Here is a 26,157-nt window from a genome sequence, read left to right as displayed (position 1 = left end):
AAATTTTGGAGAGAGGTAGTAATTATTCAAAACATAATTTCGTAGCAACACAGAGCATATACGGTTGTTCAATAAGTTTTGTCGTTCGAAAAGAGAGAGCATTCCTACTAGCTCAAAATTTTTTTGTTTTGTTGGTACACTTTTTATATTAACGTATGTGAAGTTTTTTTTTTGAATCTGACAATTCTTTTCTTGTTTACAAGCCATTTATTGTCACCGTGTCACAGTATTTTTTTACAATGGAAAAAATTTAATATCGGCAGTTATAAAATTCTTATTTTTGGAAGGTGTAGCACCAAAAGAAATTCACGAACGAATGTTAGAAGTACATATATAATGATTGTTCACCTACAGTTAGAATAGTAGAAAGATGGGTTGCTGAATTTAAACGTGGTCGCACAAGCCTTGAAGACGATCCACGTGAAAGACGTCCAAAAAGTGCATAAATACCAGAAATCATAATCAAAATATGATTTTGGAAGATCGTCGATTGACTGTGCACAATGGGTGCCGCAACATTTGGAGTGACTTTGGATGAGACTTGGGTCTATCACCATGATCCTGAATCAAAACAAGAGGCTAGAGAGTGGTGTGAATCTGGTTGTTCGGCTTCGCAACGGTCTCGTGTTCGGAAATAGGCCAGGAAGGTTATGACATCAGTTTTTTGGGATGCGCGAGGAAAAGAGACCCTGTTCTCAGAAGAAAAAAATCTTTTTTCATCAAGACAATGCACCGTGTCACAAGAGCATTTTGATAATGGCTAAAATCCATGAATTAAAGTTCGAATTGTTGGAGCATCCACCGACTTCTCTTTGTTTCCAGAATTCCAAAATTTATGCGTGGCAAGCGTTTTTCATCAAATGAAGAGGTCATTACGGCTGTTGAAGCTTACTTTGCAGATCTTCCGGATTCTCACTTCAGGGATGGGATCCACGGATTGAAGGATCGTTTTAACAAATGTATTAATGTTCAGGGTGATTATACTGATTAATAAAGTGTATTTTGAATTATAAAATTGTGTTTTTATCTAACGACAAAACTTATTGAACAACCTGGTAGTTAGCCATGAGTTACATAAATTTTAAATGTGTGTGTGGGTACTACTGTCAACAAAAGTGGAATCTTACTGAGTATGCCGTAAAAATTTAAAACATCTGAGGCAAATTTTATCGGTACTGTTAAAAACTACTAAAAGCGCGATAAATCTATAAGAGACATTAAATTTTACCACCGAGATGGTATGAGAAAGCTTTATGAGAACCGGATTGAACGATGGGCGAGGCACCGCCCACTTTTTGCTGAAAGCCTATATCTCGGGACACGACCATCTAATTTCGGCAAAACTTACATCGGACAACAAACACCTACTTACCCTATATAACAAATATTAGGATTTTCGAACATCCGGTTGGCTTCACTACATATGGTTGGTTTTTTAGTTTGTGATATTGAGGAAAATAGCTACTACCCCCAACTCTCATATATAATGATTTTCTTTTTCTAACAAACTTTATGCCGAATATGTCAGTCAGTGTATGAGTTATATTTAGTATACATATGTTTATAAAAAATTGTTTGGATTTCGATCCTCTAGTTGACGTTTTACACCTTAAATATTTCCCTGGCTTTGATTCTTACGAATTGCAAGAGTATAAAATATTTGGAACGAACTTATCCCTTTATTACTTGTTTAAAAATAATTGTTTACACATAAAAAATATTTGCGTGAATAAAAATATTTAAAAAAACAGCCTAGAGATACTATTATCCACAGACTAGATACAAAAATTGCAAAAAGCAAGGAAGGAAACCGCTAAGTTCAGGTGTAACCGAATATGCGATTTTCACATAAATTTTAATTAAAATTATGAAGTATTATGATCATTATTTATAATCACAGGTATAAAGATACACTGTTATTAAAAAGAGATTTTTTCAAAAAAAAGAAATAAACGGTTCTCCCCAAATTTCAATACCAGATTACACAGATTGACAGACATGTTCGGAAAAATTTCAATCAGTTGTATTGGAGTCCAGATATTTGGTGTCTGGTGACCACTTTTGGGCACAATATTTATTCGGTAAAATATCAACCAAATGTACTGGGGTTCAGATATTTTGTGCCTGACGACCATTTTTGGGGTTGAACACCTTAAGGGCTATACCAGTGTGACACTTAAAAAAAAAAATTGTATTTGCTTTTTCGATAGAATATATTTCCGTAAATATCCTGTGAAATCGGGAAGGTCGTATCTTGCATAGTTTTTGAATGGCAGCGTTCTAAAGAGCGACCGCTCGGAGGTGCAAACATATGTAGTATATAAGTGAAACTTTAAACGCGTCTTTCTCGAAACGACATTTTTCAAAATTGCTGACATCATAACTCAACCAAAAATTAACCGATCGACTTCAAATTAAAACTGAGTATTTTTGAATACATTTACTATACAATGGACTACGATCTTTTAGATTGATTGAAAATTGTCAATTTGGCATTAAAAAACGACGATTTTTTACCTTAAAAACGATTTTTTTTTTCAAAATTAGGTCATTTTGTTAATTTTTGATATTTTTCAAAGATCATGAGTCATTGTATAGGAAATATCTTTAAGCTTAATAAACTTTTCAGCTACTCATTCGGCCGGAATCATGTCAGCAGTTGGGGCACTTTTTTTTTGGCACCTCCGAAGACAGCCCATAACTCCGTTATTTTTCATCATTTTTGTAAAAAAAAAATCTTAAAATATAGCTGAAAATATACCTTACTACGTTCAAAGAAGTTCAAAATATTCAATCGCGTACTTTCTCTTAAAAAAATTTTCGAAAATCGCCTAATTTTTCATGCGTCATACTGGTATAGCCCCTTAAGGGCACTACTTGTGCAAAGTTATATTCATTGATGTTTGGTTTGTATACTGGCGGTGAAAGAATCGTGATAACACTATATGTATGTATGCGTGGTTATCATCTAACTTCGTCCATGTTCACAGTGCATGATAGGAATGGTTGGGCAACCTCCCTTACCAAATTTGGATGAAATTGGTTGTGTAGTTCCTGAGATATAGCATGTAGCCTGAAGGTTGGTGGTTCCACGCCCATTGTCCAATTTTTGCACCTGCCTCTATAAAGCTTTTCACCACCGTCTTGGCTTTTAAATATAATGTTTGCCTCAGTAGTTTTCAACTACTGGATTGGACGTGGTTATAATTTGACTTTACCCTGTCGGTAAGGTTGCGAAGAGTATTTGTCATTTGTCCTGAGTGATTTTGGGTATTACAGCCTTTGGGGTTTAATAGATAAGTTCAAAAAAGTTATTAGAGAATGGCACCGAGCGCATTTTTTGAAAACATTAATTAAGTCTACACAATTTTTGTGGTAGCCAAGAACATACTATGCATGTATGTATCCCAATTTTTACTCAAGTTACAGCTTACACAGACGGACGAACGGACAGACAGCCGCCGGGTAGCAAAATTTTAATAACATGAGGACGTAAAGAAAGGTACAGTAAAACGGCAAATAAAATTGGTCTATAGGAATTGAGAAATGACACGTAAAGAAGAAAGCAGAGAAATAAGCCATTAGTAGCCGTGTATGTACTCGTATACGGTAGTACCGAACAGTACAAAATGTAAAAATGGTATTAGGTGTGCATACATATGCACATCTTCATTTATTCATGTATATTCATAGATATTTAATCACAAGAATGCTTATGAGCAAAGCAGAAATCGGTAAACTGGTGCTACATATTGAAAACTGTTTATTTCTTCTTTTCCTTCTTTTTTAATGGAACAATGGAGTATTATTACATTTTTTAGAATATATATACTATTTTTATTAAGAAATGTTTACTCCTGTTTATAATTTTGTTACTACCTTAATGCATTCTATCCATGTTCTCTATCTTGAAGAGAGTTGGTGTAGATTTAAGTACTTCACATCTTAAAACCCTTCAAAGAGTATAAATTTAAAAAGTTTAATTTCAGAGGCTCTTAGGAACTTTTAGACTAACATTCTGTATTCACATTCTGCGAAATTTCCCAATAATCGATAGAAAATCATTACATAGACACATGGTTTTGGAGATTGGAAAAAGATATATACTTGTACATCTGTATCTAGATTCATCTATAATAGTTAGCGCGAGCCGAAATCATACTGCCATCAAGTCAAAACGTTCAACAGTCATTATGTATTTTTCTCGCACATACGTGTACAACTTAAACCAATACTGATGGTACTAAAATTGGCGATATAAGCTGTGGAATGTCGTCAAACACCTGTTCAATAATCGCTACGCTGATGGCAATTGAATTAAATAGAGATTTCCCATCTCGCGATCAGCTGATCGTGCAAAAGTTAGCAAAGAAAACAGGTTTGTTTCATAATTGCTCACTATCACTAGCTAACCAAGTTTCTGCTGGAAAAGCGTTCCTTAACCCAAAAAACTAGCAAATGAGAGCACAAGTTAAGAGCATAAAAAGAGAGAGCACTGCTAGTTTCTGCTAGAAAAATTTTTGATTGCAGAAAACAGCTACTGCCACATGAAGAAACAGCTGTTCAAACACATGTGTGAATGGGTGATATGTAATGCATTTGTCTCACGTTTTATACTTTTGCAACATGTTGCTTCAGAGTATAATAGCTTTGTTCGCTGTCTAAAACTGTAATTTGGCATAGGAGATCGCAGTAGCTAATAGCACTTGTGTGTGATTTTATCATATATCTCTGAAACCGTACGACGATTTCGATTAAATTTGGTTTGTGGCATTCTTCTCACATCCTATGTCACCATGTGAAAATGGGCGAAATCGGACTACAATCACGTCTACTTCCCATGCAGCACAATTTTGTATTTCATTTGATTCTTTCACTTTCCAGTACATAAATCAAGAAGAAATCCATATAAGGGGATACAATTTTTCACAAATATTGCCTTATAACCAAAAATTGTCCAAATCCAGCCACAATTGTTCAAGCCTCTGGGTACTGAACCTCAGTATCTAGAGTTGAATTTTTCGACTACCCAATATAAAGATTTTCCAACTTCCATATGTCTTTATGCTGTAACTATCCGCCAATGTTTGAGTTATCTCAATAGAAATTACAGAACATGTTTTACTCATACTTTAAATCAGCCCAGACCATTACCACCCCAATGTATCTGAAAAACTGAAAACAGGTGGAAAGTAATCATTATAAAGTCTGTAATCATTTTAAATTACAGACTTTCCACCTGTTTTATGTTTCCTTAAAAATTATAAAGATATGTTCGCTAATGACACCGTTACTGTCAACGGAGAGTGGTACAATTTGTAGGGTCGCAACTGGAAGAACTTGATCTTGATAACATCTTGCTGCAACTTGATACACATATTCCATGCTAAAGAAGTAAGGCGCCATAATTAAGCTCCAAAATAAGATATTACAGTAATTTGGCACAGAGGATTGTAGTATTAAGGGGCACCTGTGGGCTGAAAATTTAGACCACTACAGCCGTATTCGCTTAGGACAATTCTTATAAGGGGGGTTAAAGAAACCGATGTGAAATTAGCTTTTTTTGTTTAGAATTCTTATTTCACAGTGCAAAAATGTGCGAAATCGAACTATAACCATGCTCACTTCCTATGTAACGCAATTTTAAATTTCATTTATTTCTTCCCTCTCCAGTGTTCAAATTAAGAAGCAATCAATATATCGGGATGAAACTTGTCACGAATATTGCTTTTAGAGTATTCGCCCAAATCCAAATAAAACTGTTCAAGCGAATAGGTACCGAATATATGGACCTCAGAACCTATAGTTGACTTTTTACCGCAAATATCGGTCAATGTGTGAAATATTATATATAATATATGTACATAAATATTGAAATTCCGGAATAGTTTTTTGCTGAAATTGGTATATTAGTGTGTCAAAAATGTATTGAATCGTGTCAATAGTAACGATCTCTCTACCGCCTTTGTGTTTTTGAATCATCGTTAAGCATTTTCCAACATTCGCAAGGATTCCGCACACGAGTTTTGGTTAGAAATACAAAATTTGAGACAAATTCTTTAATCGATATTTTATCCAACGCACTACTGAGGTGTAGCAACTTAAGGGAGGGGTTAGGGTTTCAAGGTAAAAAAAGACTTTTTCTACGAATTTTTTTTCTTAGATATGAAGGCCTTAACTCCTTTGTAAAGGCCAGGTGGAGAAGAACCTGGCTACACTTGGAATCTCCAATTGGCGTCTCACAGCAAAAAGGAGAAACGATTGGCGCGCTGTTGTTAACTTGGCTATAACAAAATTTTTAACCCCTTGCACCAAATTACGGATTTATAGCTTAATTAAGTGCATAGTTATGGCATTTTATAAGTTTTCGATTGAGTTTTGTGGGCTCAGTGGTCCGAGTACACCCATCTACGAGCTCGCCCTTTCTTTTTTGTGAAGGAACTCATCAATAATATTTAAATTTTTACTCAATTTAGAGCTTGCAGGGACGACAGACAGACTATCGCTCGGAATTAAACCAGTCTTCCCATCCTTATAATTGATGTATGTGTATATATGATATTTATTTTATATCTATCTCGATTAGCTTTAGGTGATACAAACAACCGTTAGGTGAACAAAACTTGTATACTCTGTAGCAACACGTTGCAAGAGTATAAAAAACGTTTAAATATTGATAAGCGAGTGTGAACGCTATTGATACCAACAGAGAATGTTAACGGAATTCAATTAACATTCTCTGCTAAAGCCCTGCCAACTAATTTCTGAGAATGTTAAAGAATAATTATTAATTTTGTGATATCATAGAAATTGAAAACAAAAATTTTAATAGGTATGCGCATCGATAATTCAATTAAGAACATTCATTGTGTCTATTTATAGCCTTTTCCCCGTTTCAAACATTGGGTGATGTATTTTTCTTTTCGAAGTTATAATTTTTTCATTTTACTTCATTTTAAAAATACAAATTAAAACATTAGCGATTTTTGAATCTATGAATTTAATTTCTATAAGTAACAAAGATAATACAAAACTATTATGTAAAAACCAAATTTACAAAATTCATAAAAGTACAGATCCATTTGTTCATTTACTATAAATATTACTTATAAAATTACATATTCTAATTAGAATGTTATCAATTTTACAGGAATAAAAAGCTAGAGTATGTTTTTTATGTTTCTTCGATGGAAAGCATTGAATCTTCCAGAAAGATTCTACTCCAGCACACCTATGTATGTCAAAAACCGTAACAGCGGCAATACTCCTGGTTTCATAGCTGTAAATTAATCGTTGTCTGGAAGTCTGGATTTTAATCCATTGAACCATAGTTTGTGATCAGCGTCGGAGAACATGGCCTGTTGAATACCTCACCGAAATTTGGAGATTAAACATTTTTTGTTAGAGCAGCATGGTTAATACCAATAGGAACTTCATATGTGAGGTGCTAGTAATTAATAATCGAATAGTTTATTAAAAACATTTATTGTTGCTTCATTTATATAACAGCATGATCAAGTAAACAGTAAACATATGAAAAATAAGCCAAAATACTAACATTCGGCTGCAATATCAAAATAAGTATCTGATCATAATTTTCATTCAATATTTAGTACTGTTCACGTGGCCGTGTTAAAATCTTCTTCTGAGACGTCTGTGATCTATTTCTGATTTTTGGTGTCTGTAAATCGGATATACCAAGAGTCTTAGAACATCCAACCAGAGAACATAAAATTATATGTTCTCTGATCCAACATTTAAAAACTACGTTCAAACAAGTTCGCCTCAATCTGGTGTGAGCAAAAGTAACTTGAGTTGGACAGACCAATACCAACAACAGCACTAAGCAACGATCCGAGATGGTGGTTCAAAATGAAAGCTTTGCTACAAAACGCGCTTAGCTTCGTTGCAGTTTGTTTGCGAAGTTTGAGGCGAAAGGTAGTGTTCGAAAGAAATATATTCTGTTACGGGTATGTTGAGCGTAAAACATAAAAATTAGTGAATATGTGCAAATGTATGAAGATATATAAGCATTGCATTTTACGACAGTAAATCAAAGGCAGAAATAAATGTGCATTGTTTATATGTTGCAATATCGGTAGCCGTGAAGCTCGCGCGAAATTAGTGCAAATATTTTGAATATATATTTCTCAAAGCGCGGAAATTCAAAATTGAGTAAACTGCATTTCCTACAGAGGAAAACACGATAAGCAATAATTATAGTGCATGAAATTTTGAATAATGAAAGCAAATTATTGAAACTGCGTGCATTAAAACACATTAGCCAAATTCGTTTATAGCTACAAAGTCAGTAGGCAGAATTTCAAAATAGGAAGTAGTCAAGAAACTAAGTGAGAAAATAAATAAAAACCTATAAATAACTTTTTTTTTTCAAAAACAAATATAAAAAACTAAGCCAGTGGGAAAGTGGCGAAGAAAACTAAGAAACGTAACAGCTCAACAAGTGCAAGAAACCGCAAACAGTCGCCCACCTTATGCACGCTGCACTACCGCGTGTATGTCTCGTCGTTTGCGTGCCGCGCATGTGCAGTGCTTTGTTCAGATATTTTTGCCTCTTAAAAATACGTATTTCTGCAACAAAAAATTTTAACCGTACGCGTGCCAATTTTTTACTATTTACGCGCGTTTTGTTTTCTGTATTTTATTAAGCAACATCTCTACACTTTTGGGTGCGTTAAGTGTGTTTTTCTTTGAATTACTGTGAGTAATGGCGAGAAAACATAATAATAACACAACGGTAAAGATGCTGAAAAGTGAAATTTTCAGTCTATGGCCGCTGGCATTTGCCTCTTTCCTTGCATTGCAGCTGCTCGCCGGCACCGCTGAAGCCTTCACTATACTCTCCCCATTCAGTTACACATCTCTGAGTTTTAAGAATCTGCTAAATTCAGTGTTTTTAGCCAGTAATGCGAATTTAGCGGGTGGTGGGCGAAATTTAAAATCAGATATACTTGAGGATGCGTCATTGATAACGGTACGTACATATATAACTGTAATTTTATGTTAGTATTATTGGATCCGGCCACGCGTTGCTGTGGTATAAATTTGTACTATTATTCATATTATATAATAAACTATTCAATATGTTCATACATATATATGATATGCAGTAGTTGCTATAACAAATCAAGCTGTGAAGGGTATTATAGCTTCGGTGCAGCCGAAGTTAACGTTTGTTTTTGTGTACTATACATATGTACTATTCGTTATAAATATAGCGCAAGCCCCACAATATATTTCTAAACGTACAGATTTTTTTCTAATCTGTCATAGGGCTTACATTTGATAAAAGCAATCATTAAAACACAATGGTTTTGACCCAATTTGAATTGTATTAATTGATTCTATACCTTGCTGTATAGAAAAGTACGTAGTTATTATTTGATTCGCACTATATTGTTAATGAGTTTCTCCTACAAGTTTTAGAAGCTGAAGAGCAGCAGGAAAGCCTTCAATCAGCTAATAATACACCAAATGACGCCTTTAGATGGTGTCATTTTGTATAAACATATAATAACGTTCATATGTATGTATATACACAAGCATATCTACAAAGAAAACTTTAAGCTTCTTTACAGTGTTTACAATTGGTTCTAATGTTCATTCCCATTCTTAGAAAACCCAACTCAATACGAAGTCAGTATAACATAGTCGCCATATTCCGTTTAAGTGAAAGCAGTTTTTGAATTAGAAAAATTCAGCTGATTTTGAGCTGTATTGTTAATATCTGTTTTTGGGTGTTGATGCTCCGTTAACTTAATTCTTAAAATTGAAATATCTCGATGAAACTTGGTACATATAATATACATATATTTGCTTGGTACCCAAGAAGGGTTGGGATTGGAGATGGGCAGAATCTTTGGTGCAGAGGATTGCAATATTTATAATTTAAACAAGTAAGGAAGGGCTAAGTTCGGGTGTCACCGAACATTTTATACTCTCGCATGATAAAGTGATAATCGAGATTTCATTATCCGTCATTTACATATTTTTTTAAACGTGATACCTCAGCTCAAATACCGTATTTGTGTAAAGTTTTATTCCGCTATCATCATTGGTTCCTAATGTATATATTATACAGATCAGATGGAATTCAAAATAGCGTTATATTGGAAGAAGGCGTGGTTGTGAACCGATTTCACCCATATTTCGTACATGTCATCAAGGTGCTAAGAAAATATTATATACCAAATTTCATTGAAATCGGTCGAGTAGTTCCTGAGATATGGTTTTTGGTCCATAAAAGGACGATGCCACGCCCATTTTCAATTTTTATTAAAAGCGTGAGTGCAGCTTCCTTCTGCCATTTCTTCCGTAAAATTTTGTGTTTCTGACGTTTTTTGTTAGTCGGTTAACGCACTTTTAGTCGTGTACCAAGTTTCATCATGATATCTCAATTTTTACTCAAGTTACAGCTTGCACGGACGGACGGACAGACAGACATCCGGATTTCAACTCTACTCGTCACCCTGTATATTTGGTATATATGACCCTATATCTGACTCTTTTAGTTTTAGGACTTACAAACAACCGTTATGTGAACAAAACTATAATACTCTCTTTAGCAACTTTGTTGCGAGAGTATAAAAAGTGATTGGAGCTCCGCCCCTAATTAGATTAATGTACATATCCTCCAACCAACTTAAGCTAAACCAATCCAACTAGCTCATTACAAATCCTTTTAGCTTCCCGTTTGAAAATGTTCCAAGAATAAAAAAACTGTATCGAAAGAGGGTCGCTATAAACAATGTATCACCCTTGAAAGGTTGAACAAAAAAAAAACGAAATTTTGCTAAATAATCTGTTTTACTATAGCCGGGCCGGCCGGGGTTTTAATGAAATTATGTCAAGTATAGGTAGAATCGGATCAATACTTCCCTTAACCCCCATATATCTAATACAAATTTCCAGTTGAACTTTGAATGTGCATCGGTCAATATTTGATTTATCTTAATGAAATTGAAAGAGCGTGGATCTCTGTGGCTTTACCTGACAGTATTTTCCCGGCGTTGATGCTTGCAAGCTTCAAGAGTATAAAATGTTCGATTACAATCGAACTTAGCCCTTCCTTATTTGTTATTTATGCATGCATGTAACAACATACATATGTATGTCCCAACTCACTTATGATGAATTTTTCACATGCATTTTGAAAACAATTCGAGGATGTAATTTGCAATGTGTACTGTGTGTGCTCATTTTTTTACGTACATATATATGAATGTATATTTGTACTTCATGTTAAAAATTATTTATTCAAGAGTGGCGACTTGCCAAAAAGTGCGCATAAGCAATATTATGCAATAGAGGCAATGGAAATAAACAAAGTGAAAAATCGGAAGCGTTGCAGTAATGTAGGTAAATTCAGGTGAGCACGTTGCCATCAAGATGTTGGTCGTACATACATATGTGCTTTACTAAGCGCATATATTCATAACCTATGATAGGGCATATATGTATGTATGTACATACATATGTAGTATATTCATGTATGAAGGTGTGTATTTTCGTTTAATAGATCGATAACTCTTCAATTGTGCGACCAAGGGCACACACCTTTGTCAAACCTTATAAATAAACAAATATGTCGATAATATTTTATTAGGTGGACGTACCTATGAATTCGCCGCAGATAAATTTCTCGTTACATGAACATATGTACATACATATGTAGATATACATACATACATATATCAATATATGGAATTAGGCAAGCATAAACTTATAGGCTTCTTTGGCACTTCATAACAGTGAGCTCTGTGTTAATGTTATAAGTATGTACATACATACATATATGCATAGATATATATTTGTATAGTCTATTGTAATGCTCAGCACGCATCGATTACCGAACAAAGTCATTTGATGAACGAGTTGAAGACAAATGACATACATACGAGTACATAGCAAAATTTGTCTGTGAATACTAAAAAGTGGTAATAACTTGTTGCTGGCATTGCAAATACTATTTCGTTTCAAAAACAGCAACGCACGCGTATATAATGTTTTTGTTTTTTGTGATCTTACGCTTTTTCGTAAACTGCACAAAAATCGTGCTTAACAAATGACAATAAAGTGAGCTCTAATTACCAGTAACAACTTACTTTTGTTTGTTTTTGTATGGCACTCCTAGCCGGCTGCGTTTAATAAGAAAGTCACACATGTTGCATTTAACAATATAACATTTCATAATATTTCGGGCAAAGAAAGACAAAAACTATTTTGAATATCAATATGTCTTGGAGCGCAAAAAAAAATTATAGCGGTGGTAATTAAAAGCTAATACAGGGTTTGCCCGGAAAGTAATAGGACTGATTTTCCCCCGTCGCGACTATACTTCGGAGCGTGCGCGCACCGACTGGATTCGGGAGAGCGGCTGAGCAGTTGTCTCTAAGCACCTGGAGAGTCAAGACAAACATTTTCGCGGGACGTGTTTCCGTGAGTGGTGCAAGCCGAAACTGCAGCGTTCGTAGGAGCAGAAGTACGCAATTAAATCTGTGTGAAACTTGGTAAATCTGCGACAGAGACGTTTGATATCATCAATCAGGCTTACTCAGATGTTGCTTTAGCTAGAAGTGGTGTGTATCGGGGGCCTCAGGCCTTTTTGGAGGGCCGGTAGAGGACCTGAACATTTATATGAACCTTTATAATACTTTATCTATCTCGATAGATTTTAAATATTTGAAGCAACCGTTAGGTGCAAAATAACTATTATGATCTGTAGCAACATGTTGCAAGAGTATAAGAAGAGTTACATACATATATGTTTTGTCGATAGCGCAAATCGCGCTTGAACACCAAATACTGCAACGATGTGATCTCACGGTAGCGGTGTTGCTAAACAGCATGCCCAATACATGCTACAGTTTTAGCGCTCTACTCGTATGTAGCGCACTCTTAATCGGTGGTCTGTCACGTCACAGTCGGAATCAATATTTTTCTCATTTGAAATGACTGCTAATGACTGATAAGCTTTTTAGTAAACTCCAGCATTAGAGCTCTAAATGGAGTTTACTAGGATTTCAACATTCAAGTATACTATTATCGAAGAAATTACTCAGTCAGTGGTCTAACGTGTCTGCACATACAAATATATCCATTCACCTACTTTTACAACAGTAAAATAAGCAGTAAAATGAAATTAGTAACATGAAACAGTAAAAACTAATAAAAGTGCAGTGTACCATTAAAGATTATGAACACTCACACACACTTCACATACTAATTTAGCATGAGCCTCTTTGTGGATATGTTTATTTGTTATGCTTTTGATGCAGACGTCATTGTTGAATGCATGCAAATCACTCAACGCTCGACATTCTCCTTCAATAAATCTACGTAATTTTACAAAATTGTGACTTCCTAGTTGGGATTGTCCATTTACGAACAATAACAGCAACAATGATAATTTTGTGAGAAGTGGGAGTCTCTGTGTGTCTCTGGTACATTTATTTATATGTCGAAATGGGAGAAAAAATTGTTTTGCGGAAGGGTAAATAAAATAATTGAAGTAAACCAGGAAAATAGGGCTAATTTCGGGTGCAACCGAACATTTTATATTCTTGCAAAAAGCCTTTAAGGTGTAAAATACCCGGAAGTTCGAAAATCTTTATTATAAGTAAAAGGGGGCACTTATAGTTGACTTTTGATTGAAAATGTTGGTCAATGTGTGACATAGTATATAACTGAAATTAAGTAATAATCTTTCTTTTACAATGGTATGTCTGTATGTCAAAAACCGATTAAATCGGACAGGGAAGTATTGGTCCGATTCACACATTAAAGACATTATTCGTGCAAAGTTTTATCCCGTTCTACTAATTCCTTCTTGGTTGGTGTACCGGTAAGTAAAAGAATCAAGTGGAATTTAAAATTGTGCTATATGGGAAGTTGGCGTGGTTATTGTTCGATTTCGATTATTTTTTAAAACGCGACATAGAAAAAAATACCACATACCAAATTTTATCGAAATCGGTAAGTCGGGTCCCGGGATAAGGGATTTCACCAATATTTTACCCTGGTCCCTATAAAGCCTTGTCATACCATACCGGCGGTAAATTTTAGTGTCTCTGGCGCATTTAGTTACTGATTTATTTTGCTGTTAGTAGTTTTGAACAGTACCGTTATAGGTAGGAGTTCTTATAAAATTTGTGCTGGGCGAATTTGGTTGTTTTAGCTTAAGTGGATTACGGGATATATACATTAAACTTGTTAGAGTAAACCTACTTTTTCAAAAATTTCTCTCGCTGGTGCCCCTGGCTACTGCAATCCCCTGAGCCAAATACGAGTTTTGGTGCTTAAATATGGCACTTTATAAGTTTTCGGTTAATGGCGATTTGTGGGCGTGGCAATGATCCGATTACGCTCATCTACGAACTCTGGCGGACGGACAGACAGACAGTCAACCGGATTGCAACTTTTCTCGTCACCCTGATCGTTTATAAATATATAACTCTCTATCTACCTCGATTAGTTTTAGGTGATAGGTATGTACGACCGTTAGTTGAACGAAACTATAAAACTCTGTAGCAACTGGTTGCAAGAGTATAAAAAGTAAAGAAGGGCTAAGTTCAGGTGTTATCGAACATTTTTTACTTTCGTATCTTGCAGGACCTTCAAGAGTTAACAAAACTTGAAATTGAACTTAAAAGTATCGTCATGATTTCATACATTCTTTCTGAATTTATTAGGATTTTTTGCATATTGACTAGTAAATGCAGTATAATGTGAAATGGAAGTTCGTAAATATTTGTGTATATATACAGTAGCGGATTCAGAGGGGAGAAATGTGAGGCTTCGCCCCCAAGGTTTGATTGTTTCAGGTTTCATACTTCGTTATGACGATTTCACTTCTGCTGGAAAGAGAATGTTTCATGACGATTTCGTATGCCTTTGCTAAGCTGTTAAAAAACCATACTGTGGAAGATAGTGGCTCTGATGACTCCAAAGTAGAAGATGAAACTATGTATATCTCCTATGACTGTTAGCAAACACACTCAAACTTACACAGAGTTATCTCCCACTGGGGTTGCCCTTGGATGAATCGTTCATGAACAAATGAAAAAAATTAATCTTAATTTGAAATTATGCACATCTATTAGAACAGATGCGTGTGCTGTTACGCAGTTAGATATCGGATCGATCAACGAAATAAGCAAAGAAACGAAAAATTCTGCAGTAACTCCCTGTTATTGCCACAACCTGTAGTGTTTATAATTTGAATTTTTTGCCTACAGGGTTTGTCAGGAAAGTAATATGATCGAGTCGATTTAAAAACATGTATTTAACCAAACGTTACAATTCTTTAGAAAGTTTTAAAATGGGCTCCTTCTGCGTCGATACAGTGCTGCCAGTGCGATTTCCAAGCATTGAAGGCGTCATGGAAGGCATTCTTCGGAAAAGTCTTGACCCGATTGACCCTTCGTTTGAGTCTCTTGAGGACTTCCACGTAAAACTTGGCGTTGACGGTTTGTCCAGGAGGAAAAAATTCATGGTGGATGATGCTTTTGATGTCACAAAAAAAAAACAATGACCATAGTTTTCACTTTGGATTTACTCATTCATCAGCGACCTCTTCCCGATCCTCCAAAAAGGCTTGGTGCCATGGAAACAGACCACTTCTTGCTAAAGAAACATCTGGGTAAACCTGCTTGATCATATCAAACGTCTCTGTCGCAGACGTTTCAAATCGAGAACAAAAAGCTGAGGTACAATTTCGATACATTTATTCGGACACGAAAAAAATAGCAGAAGAACTGGAAGTTGACGAAGAAAATCCAAGAATCTGCGGCCGACAAACAAAACGCGAAAATTTCTGGGTGAGAACTTGCCAAAAATACCACACGATCTCAGTGTTCTTTTCTCTGTTGGATACAATCGGCAAAGATTTGAAAACGCGCTTTTTAACGGAAGTATTGCATGGATTTCAACTGAGATTGCTGCTCCAGCTTTGAAAACCACACAAACGGAAAATATTATTAACTGCTTGATAGATTGATTCAAAGGCCTTTTATATAATGACAAAGTCTTGAGACGTTTGAAGCTCAAAGTTGTACTTGATCACTGATAGTGCCATTGGGGGCAGAAGCAAAAGTCAAAAGAAAACAAGTTATCGACTATTGCATCGGAATCGTTAAAGAACTGCAAGATAGACCTATACCCCATAACTCATAGTTTCCTTCGTATATTCCGCACAATTTTATTTGTTTTTCAAACAAATCTTATGCCGAATTGCTTATATTCCGATCTTCTAGCTGACGTTTTACATTTTATGGTTTTTCCAGAATTTGAGTTTTGCAAGTTGTGAGAGGATTATATTATCGGTTGCACCCGAACTTAGCCCTTCCTTACTTGTTTTTTTCTTCATTTATGTTTACTCTTAGCGCGGCTGGTAAAAATATCATTTCACCTCAGCCGCTTTGCCAATCAATGCACTAAGCCGAGTACATACATATATATATGTTAGTATATACATACATATGTCACATACATGGTAGACAATCGCACACTTGTTTATATTTATGTCGCAGCGTTTAAAGACGCTAAAAATAAGTGCAAATATGTTATTCTTTAGCAAACAATCTCCTGATTGCACACCAACACTACATATCTTTAGCAATAATTCCAACTTATGTACTATGGCATCATTGCTCCTGCTACAGCCAACTAGAAAGAGTTATCTTTCGTCTAAACAATGCTTTTACTTACTAACAAAATAATCTATTATTGAATTTTGTTGTTACATTAAATTGAAAGTTTTATTTAGAATAGTTGGAATGACCAGATTCAGGTCAAATATATACTGTTATATTCGGTAATTCTCACAATTCCACTCTCCGAGAAATCCCTCTTTGTAATAGCAAAAAAGGTGACATAGCTGAGTTTTACAAGCTACTCTGGTGAGAAATTGTTTAAAGTAAAATCGTCTGATTTGCTATGGCTGATTTTCTTCGCACCAACTGGATTCGATAGAGGGCGTTTCTAGCTAACGGACGCGCGACGTGTTTCTGTGTGTGGTGCAATCCGAAAACGCAGCGTTCGTTAGAGCAGAATTACGCGATTAAATTCTGTGTGAAACTGACGAGCCATTTATCTTTGAGTATGATCCCGAGACAAAGAGGCAATCTTCCGAGTAGCACGCACCTCAGAGGGGATCCAAGCCATCTGCTTCAAAAAGGACTGATGAACAGATCCCGCTCAGTTCGTTTTTCGACCTTAACAGCGATCGGCTTACGTTTTCACGTTTCCGTTTTATCCTCCGTCATCTTTCTAAGATAAACATCGAATTTTAACTAATTTCGCATAATTTCATTGTATAATTTCGTTTCGTTTTTGTACAAAAAAAATGTATTTGGTGTCCCGGACAGTGCCAATAAAATATCCACACGGGCGGTTAAGCTCGTTTTTCTTTCGCTATTTCTTTTTATTTTATGGTAAATTGAACAAAAAAAAGGTGAGTACACTTTGTTACATAAACTTTATATAAAAGCTGATATTTTGAATTATAAATAAAATATCTGCATTTCACTAGAAACCTTAGAGAAGTATAAAGTCAAGCGGATGTTGAAAATCTGAATATTAGGTATATCGGGACTTGGGAAAGTGTTGCCCTGATTTTAACTTTTTTAGCCAAGGGGATACACCGTTATTAGAAAAGATTTATTAATGAATTTCATTCAGCCCTATCACGCAATCCATCGTAGCAAAGCTACGAATACGAACAATTTGCTATCATTGAATTCATGTGAATTCGAAACTTTTGTTGCCAGACTTAAATTTGAATTTTGACATTTCGAAATCAGCTGTGTAGAAGAAAAAATAAAAATTAGGATTAATAAAAGTGGAAACGTTTATATTCAAATTGATTTTACGAACAAAAAATATGTATTCGCTAAGGTTTTCATTTATGTTGCTTGAGGAAGAACGTGAGAGAAGTCGGCGTGATATAAAAATTCACCGAAAATCACTGAGGGACAGGAGTAACCCTTTCGATGTGGACGAAACAATGTACAGTTCATAAATCCATAAAAATTCATTGTTAAATTTTATTAAAATTATTTTTCTAAAACAGGTTTATTAAAAACTATCGCTTAAATAAGGCGGCCTTTACGTATGTCCTCGATGTTCTAGAGAGGAATGCAAGTTCTTCAAGATCGTCGTCTATATCTTTACTTCATCGATTGTCTTCAGTTTTACGATTTTTAGCTGAAGGAGGCTATCAGCATGGAGTGGGTAAAGACTTCGATATTCCAATGGCTCAGTCAACATTTTGTTGCATCTTAAAAGAAGTATTGGGATTGCTTCAGTCTCATTTGTGCCCTCAGTGGATAAACCTCGATTTAAGTGATGTTGAAAAAAGGGAAGCGAAAAAGGATTTTTTTCAGAAATACATATTAAAATCGCTGCCCCAACTAAAGATAAGTTTCTTTATTATAACCGCAAAGGATACTTTAGTATCAATGCCATGATTGTAAGTTTGGTGACAAATTCGCATTTCAAACATCTTAATCAACGTTTTCAAGATATGTGACAATAAAATGAAAATACGTTATGTGAATGTTCAGTTTCCTGGCAGCAATCATGACTCTCACATATGGAAATTTATTTCTCCGTTAGCACAAACCTGTCGTACAAAAATTCCGCTAAACTTAAAAATTTTCCGTTCCGAGTGAATTCAGTGAACGCAACTCTACGAAGTTCGAACTTACTTTCGGAACTGTTCGAATTGCATGATAGCAGTTTCGTAACTTTCCCGAAAAAACACTCTACGATGGATTGCGTGATAGGACTGATTAAGATTTATTACATATTGACCAAAGTATGGTGAGGGTAGTATTGAAATCTGGACAAAAGGCATGCTGTTATTTCAAAAATATTCCACATATGTATTCTATTTGTCTAGATACTCGACAAATTATAGCACGATTTCGAAAAATTTATTGTGCAAAGTTTTATTCTGATAGCTTTATTGGTGCTTGATTTGCGTAATGAAAAATGCAAGATCCAATGAAATTTAAAATTTTCTAATATGGAACGTAAGCGTGGTTGTATTCCGATTCCACTCATTTTCATTACGTAAGATTAAAATGTCAAGATAGTGTTCAGTACTACTTTTGTTTGAAATTTTTAAAGTTGTTCCTGATTTATAAGCATGATTTCATATAAAGGTGGGCGATGTCACGCCCATTGTCCAATTTTTATTCCGGCTCCTATGAAAGCCATCTTCGGTACCATCTTAGTTATACATTTAATGCTTCTGGCGTTTTTATAGCCTAGGAGCCAAGGATCACTAATACAGAGTTTCACTAGGACATCTTAATGTGTCCTCAAGCTATCGCTTGCACGGACAGACGGATTTCCACTGTTACGTCAACCTGATCATTTACATATATATTGAGTCAATAAGTATATATATTGGTGCAGTTCGCCAAGAAAAGAGATAGATGGCGGAACTTGCTTATTATTCCATTGTTTCAATGTCTAGAAATGCTTTTTGACTCATATGAAGCTTAAAAAATAATAATTTGCAAGAGTATAATTGCAACCTTTTGCTACAGAATATATACATATAATACTATTGTTCACCTAACGATTGTATGTATCACCTAAAACTAATCGTGATGGATATAGCGTTATACTCGTATGTATAGTATAAATGATCAGGATGATAAGACGAATTGAAATCCGGATGACAGTGTGTCTGTCGGTCTGTTCGTCTGGGTAAAAAATAAGACGTCCTTGTCAAAAAAGTGGGGACGGCTTTATCGATGGATGTTATCGGACCACTGAAAATTTTACACCTGAGAAGGCTTTATAGGCGCCGCTGTCAAAATGAAACGGGGGACGTGGCACCGCCCACATTTAGGTGAAAATCCATTCAAGTAAAGATTTTGTCCGCCATCCCATTATTATGTTACAGTACAAAGATAGCTTAAACCCTATTAGAGATATTAACGGTTTAAGTTTGATTATTTTAAAGAAAATAATTTTTTTCTTATGAACTTTATAACTCATACAAAAATTGACAGTTATTTTTTTAATAATATTTTACTAGACTATGAGCATTCCAATTTAAAATGATTTTTTTTCAATGAATTATAAAATTCATACGAAAAATGAAAACATTTTTCTTTAAACTGATGAAATTTTATCCGTCAGTATCTTATAAATTGTTAGGTTTAAGAAAAATCATTGTAAAAGTTGGTACCAAGGTAGAAATTTTGCTTTACTATTAAATTGCTGACAATATAAAAAAATGGAAACTGTTAGTCGGAAGACCTTCGCGTTGCAATTATGAACTCATACTTGGAGAGCCTTTCTTAAAGATGCCTATCAACCAATTTTTCAAAGCGAAAACAAAAACATCCGTTTTATACCCATCTTAACCTATATATAGATATATCGATCGTTGCAAGTGTATAATACGTTCGGTTAGTTTTTCCTTACTTGATTTTATAATGAAAAACTTTTCTTCGTACAGGCAAATATTTAAAGACGTTTTTTTCAAGCGTTGAGTTTCTTATTGAGTCAAAATAATAAAATATGTGCCAATATTTTGCCTCAAAGAACTCATAAAAAATTTTCCACGCGAAAAATATGTTAATGGAAATTTTGAATGGAATGACCCATATATACAGGCTTCGTGGCAAACTGATCATACTCTGTTCAGGATAGAATTAAAAATAAGCATAGATATTTCTTTGTATTCCGAGTAAATTATTTCTGCACCTAATGGGTAGGTTTATTTTGAAAACGACGCCTAACTTTACAAAGACTTACTTCTTTCTTTTAAAAAGTTTGAATTACAGTAGATACGTAAATTTATACAAATAACTTAGCTTTTTAATTTTTTTATTGTGTTGGTAATACGTTAAACACTGTAAATAATTATCACCTTCATGAAATTATTTTGTGGCTCAACTCTCATATTTTGATACTTGTAACCAACTTGACCGCTGATAGCACTGCAACACTAATCATAACAATTCAATGATCTCCAATATTGAAAATGTCTTGTGAGCTTTATGTAGGTATGTATGAGTGGATGGACGTATGTATATATGATTGTATAATAAAACGTTTTATTCATTCACTATCTTGCGGTCAAGAGCGTCTTTTGTTGTGCTTTCTTGTGTTTTCCCATTATCATCAGACGCCGGTCGCTTAAATGTTGATTTTGCTTGAATTCATAACCTAGTGCCAATAGCGTGAATTAACTATAAATATGTATAAGCATGTAAGTACATACATATAGATCAATGAAATGAAATGAGATTTGTTGTTGTTTCAATTTTATTTTTCATCAAAGAAACCGTGTTTTCCAATTTCGTAATGCCTTTTGATATATGTAAATATACTTTTTTATTTTTCTTTTGTATTTCGCGATCGACCTTGACATTTGACCTATATTTATTTCATTTTTATTCATAATGAACGGGTATATTATCATAAATTTGTATTAATTTAAAATCAGACATATTAATATTGAGATGTTCAAAAATCGACACTGGGCACACATAACTTTGAACTGAGGAGGTCCGAAGCAATACAAATGCAACCTGGAATAAAGCTAAATTTACAAATAGTTTGTTTCTTTAATGTACAACAAATTACTCTTTAATATATATAATAACTCATTGTTCAGACGCCGTCCTCAACTTCTTACTTGCCACATTAAAGCCTTTCCGTAAAGCTTTAAAATACCTTAATCGCTTAAGTGAGAGACAATTGCAACCTAATTAGTAAAATTGCTACATATATATTATATGTAAATGCATTTTGGTAAGTTTTATAAATAGAAAATTAAATATGGTTCAAAGGGTAAGCCACTTATCTTTAAGTGTCGTGAACAACTGAAATTGACCCAAAGTCGATTGAGGCCTTCTGTAAATATTGACTGTTACTTATTTACTTCTTTTCAAGTAAGCTATACTAAATTTGTAGTTTTCAATATAGATTACAATATCTAACAGCGCACAGTATCAACTGGGGAGATTTTCCTATTTTAATCACCTTTTGTTTTCCAAAACTTATTGAATTTCTTGATTCATTATTTATGAATGAAAAAGTGCACAAAAATTATTTTAAATTTTCGACAAAAAGAGCAAACAATATTGCATTGCTGATAGAGGCAGTATAAAAAAGACATATACCATATGTATGTTGTATGTTTGAAGCAACAGCGTATTTATGTAAATACGGAAGAAATTTCATACATAGATACCATAAATATCTGTAACAAAGCCAATAAGTTAAAAGTGAGCACTCGAGACGCGAATTATTGCCAACTATGCCGTAAATATGCAAAACAAATTGTCAAACCGGCGAGCCGTAGCGCTCAAAGCAGACTATTAATGGTCGCAAAGTGGCCAATGCTTAGCGCTTAATACTACTATGTAGTGATTTTGATGCCTTCGGGCAGTGGGATGTACCGGTCAACAACATGACGCATTATCATTCATTTGCGGTAATTCATTAAACGCTCATCAGTGTATATTAAATTTTTAATTTTACGAGATCTTCAGGAAATTCTGCAAGGATTATTGTCTAAAGCAATATTGTAGTCACCGAATAAATTTTTCAGATCGAATAACTGTAGATTTATCTGGCACACATACTGAACTTTCGAAATCAAGTTCTTGTAACGACTCTTTTGTATTTGTGAAGAGTATTATAAATTCGGTGCAAATGTAGTTAACGGTTTGCTGTTGTTTAGACACTACAAAGAGAAAAAACTGTAAGCAAACAAATCAATTAAAAGTAATCAATGACAATACCTTATAAAATCTTAAATCTATTTAAAACTAGACAATTTCAAGGTTTTAGTTGAGCCTGCTTGGTGATACGTTGCTCTGTAGCGGGTTTGTTTACAGAACTGTAGCAAGGCAATAGCTATTGGATTTGGATAGTTACGAATTTTAAGTTCATTATTTTTTCTGGTGTCTTCTTCTTCTTTCTTTAACTTAGAACCAAGATCTTTGTAAGTATTTGCATTACGAATGTGCCCTAGTGTACCCGTTATAGCTCTAAGAATTTTTGACTGGAACGTCAGTATGTTGACAGTTTCAATTTACTGCTTTTATTTTCATGCTAGTTATGCAGTTGAAATGTCTGCTATATAGAAGATACGACTATAAAGAGCAGGTCTAGCCACTTAAAAAGTGAATTTCCTATTCTTTTTTAATAACACACCAATATTTTTAGCCATTCGAATGGAAATAATGCTTTAATTGTATATATGTAATAAGCTTGCATTCCACACCTTATTGAATGTTTGGACTACATCAACGAATATTGTTGAACAAAACTCTCTGTACTTAAATGTGTTTTGAATTTCGTTAGAAATTCTATTTATTGCCCTGCTGTGCCATGTTACGAAACCCGAATTTGGGTGCATTGAAACTGTATTTTGTATTTTGCTTTCATGTAGGGAAACAGACATTTTTGGTAACACTTTGTTTTGGAAAGACAGGGTAGCGGGCTTATTTGTCTGTAAGAAGACGCCTGTGTTAAGGCTTTCCCGGATTATTATATCATGATGATGAGCGACTTTTTCATGAATCTTACATTTCATTAAAAAGCAAAGAGAGAAAAACTATAGTAATATTTCGTAGCTTCATTAGCATTTTTGGAGTAATTTTATAGTGTTCTGCTGACTTTTTTGGATTTACTTCTTTTATAATATTTTTAATTTCCAAAGTTGTAGACATAATAGACAAGAGGTACTTGTTAGCAGTATCTCACAAAGTTGGCAGATTAAACTCGATACCACTCACATCTTTTATGGGCATATTTGAAGCTTATTGTGCTTTAGGGCTGCATAATTCTGCATACTTAAGCGATTTTCTTAGTTTACGCACAGCATCCTAAGCTGAGGAAAACGATAGCGATTTGTCGTCTAGCTCTAATACAATCGTAATAAAAGCTTCCTTTATCGAACTTTAGATTTTTTAACATTTCTTATTTATTTGTGCAGCAAAGGATTTCCATAAAGTTTCTATGACTATTCTGCTTAAATGTGACTGAGTTTCATTAATGCAATGTTGCATCTCCTCCTTTAAAGCACGCGTGGTTGTTGGCTTTTTGTAATAGACCTGTGGTCACCAAAACGAGATAGTACATGTCCTGAAAATTTCTCATTCAGTAAACGTTAGAGGGAACTTCTTGAAATTTGCAATTCTTGTTCATGACGCCGAATGGAGGCTCCTGGATTGTCACTGACACTATCACGTACAGATTCGATATTGCCATTTGAGCGACTTCTTTTTGGACGACTAGAGTTTTTAGCGTCTACATCGGATCCTGTCACCCGACATTTTTTAATTATTCTCTTCAAAGTTGACGAAGTTAAAACAGTATTCCCTCCATATTTTGTATGAAATTTTCGAAATAGAGCCGTCAAGCTTTCATCATTTTTGAAATATTCTTCAAAAATGAAACACGTTGCTGTATCGTGTATTGTTAAAAACTACTCAAAGAGCGATGCATCATTAACTAAATATACCAGAGCCATTAAATTCTACTTCCGAGGTGGTATGAGAGGACTTAAATGGAGCCGAAGTCAAAGTTTTTAGTATGTGGCATAATCAATGCTTAATATAAAGTTTTGTCAGCACATGAAGGAGTTTCCCAGTCATTGATCTTTGCAAGTTGCAAGCCGATAAAATGCTCGGTTATACCCGAACTTAGCCTTTCCTTACTTGTTTTGGGTTGTCAACACTCTTCTATAGAAACAAAACTTGAAAGCTTGCATTAATTTGGTACACCCTGTATAAACGTTGTGGACGAATAATTGTAATAACTCCAAAAGCAGGGGTTAGTTAGTTTAAAGTTTGGTGAACAACTTCAAGAACATTTAAGTAGGTACACAAAAAATTGTTTATATAAAGAGCGTTCCCTGAATTCACGAGTTGGGTAGACAACGAAGCTACTTTAGGGTTCGTTTAAAAGCTGGCGTCAGAGAAGGTAAAAGTAATTGGCAAAAGCTTGGCGAATTATATTTTGAAATGTCTTTAGACACTTTGACTATTAAATATAAAAGCCAATTTAATGCTACGAAATAATTACAATTAATTATCGTTAGTCCAGCTGGCATTCAAATATGCAGATTAATATTAACGTTATAATAATATGTTAGTAAAAATTAACCAAAAGTGCAATAAAGTGTAAAAGTATTGTACTTTAAAATTTACCTATGCAATTGGAGTTCTGATTTGTGTAGCCCTTTTGCTCTACAAAATAGTAATGCCAATAGCAACAAGAGAAAAATATGTAAATTCAACTTTTATAATTAAATACATTCACATATGTACATACGTAATACTATGATTGTATATAACTAATAAATATTGAAGTGAACATGTATCTTTGTAGATTCTGTACGTAAATACGCATTGAAAAAGCCATCCTACTAATTCCATACTCATTGTAATGCTAATATCTGAGCTCTTCAAATCTACAAAAAATATTTTAACAAATTTTACAATAAAAATTACAGACATTATCATGAATTAACATATTTTTGTCGGCGAAACCAGTAGCTAAACCATTAATTCATAACTGAGTACCTTTTACAGTAGAAGCAGATCTGACGAGCAGCAGCAATGTGGTGAGTGCAGATTTTTTCTGTTTTACCTTAACACTTCCCTGACACACTTTATGTTACCATGAAAATGGCATATCAGACAGTGGCAAAGAAGCAAAAAAACCACAAGAAACAAAAAATACTAAACATACATACCTACATACATATGTGAACATGGGTATAACATAACAATTATGAAATGGTTTAGTACCGCTTCACTGACTTTATGAAGTGTTTTTGGTGGTTATCGGCTTTTGCAAATTTGCATCGAAATGTGTGAAAATATGAGTGCTTTAGAGTTGTTCAGTTTGTGGCCCGTGTTTGCAAGCCCATTGAATGCGATATCTCATTGCCCAAAATGTGCAAGCTGACCCAAACACTATACCTTTATTTTAATATTTACATGCTAATAAAAGTATGTCAAAATCATTAAAATCTAACAGGTTTTTGCAAACAAGATAAATACATTAACATTTAAAACGCTCTAGTATAATGGTAGGGATTTCGTTGTTTTTTTGGATTCCTTTTCAGGTAAGAATTAGTTAGTTATTGTG

General features: G+C 34.4%; 1 protein-coding gene across 2 annotated transcripts in view; it reads left to right on the top strand.

Moving 5' to 3' along the window:
- Window positions 1-7,914: 7,914 nt before the first annotated feature.
- The window catches only part of LOC105231584 (lipase 3), a 38,007-nt gene continuing 19,764 nt past the window's right edge, over window positions 7,915-26,157 (top strand). The window contains exons 1-2 of one of the 2 annotated variants that reach the window (XM_019992524.3): window positions 7,935-7,970; window positions 8,671-8,995. In XM_019992524.3, coding sequence (XP_019848083.1) covers window positions 8,729-8,995 — 267 coding nt within the window. In that variant the 5' untranslated portion in view covers window positions 7,935-7,970; window positions 8,671-8,728. Of the gene's footprint in view, window positions 8,996-26,157 lie in introns of both variants that reach the window. The other variant, XM_019992522.3, reaches the window with a different exon arrangement.

The sequence above is a fragment of the Bactrocera dorsalis genome, chromosome 1, assembly GCF_023373825.1.
Source record: "Bactrocera dorsalis isolate Fly_Bdor chromosome 1, ASM2337382v1, whole genome shotgun sequence".
NCBI classification, from domain to species: Eukaryota; Metazoa; Arthropoda; class Insecta; order Diptera; family Tephritidae; genus Bactrocera; species Bactrocera dorsalis.
This window is presented reverse-complemented; position numbering and strand designations above follow the sequence as displayed.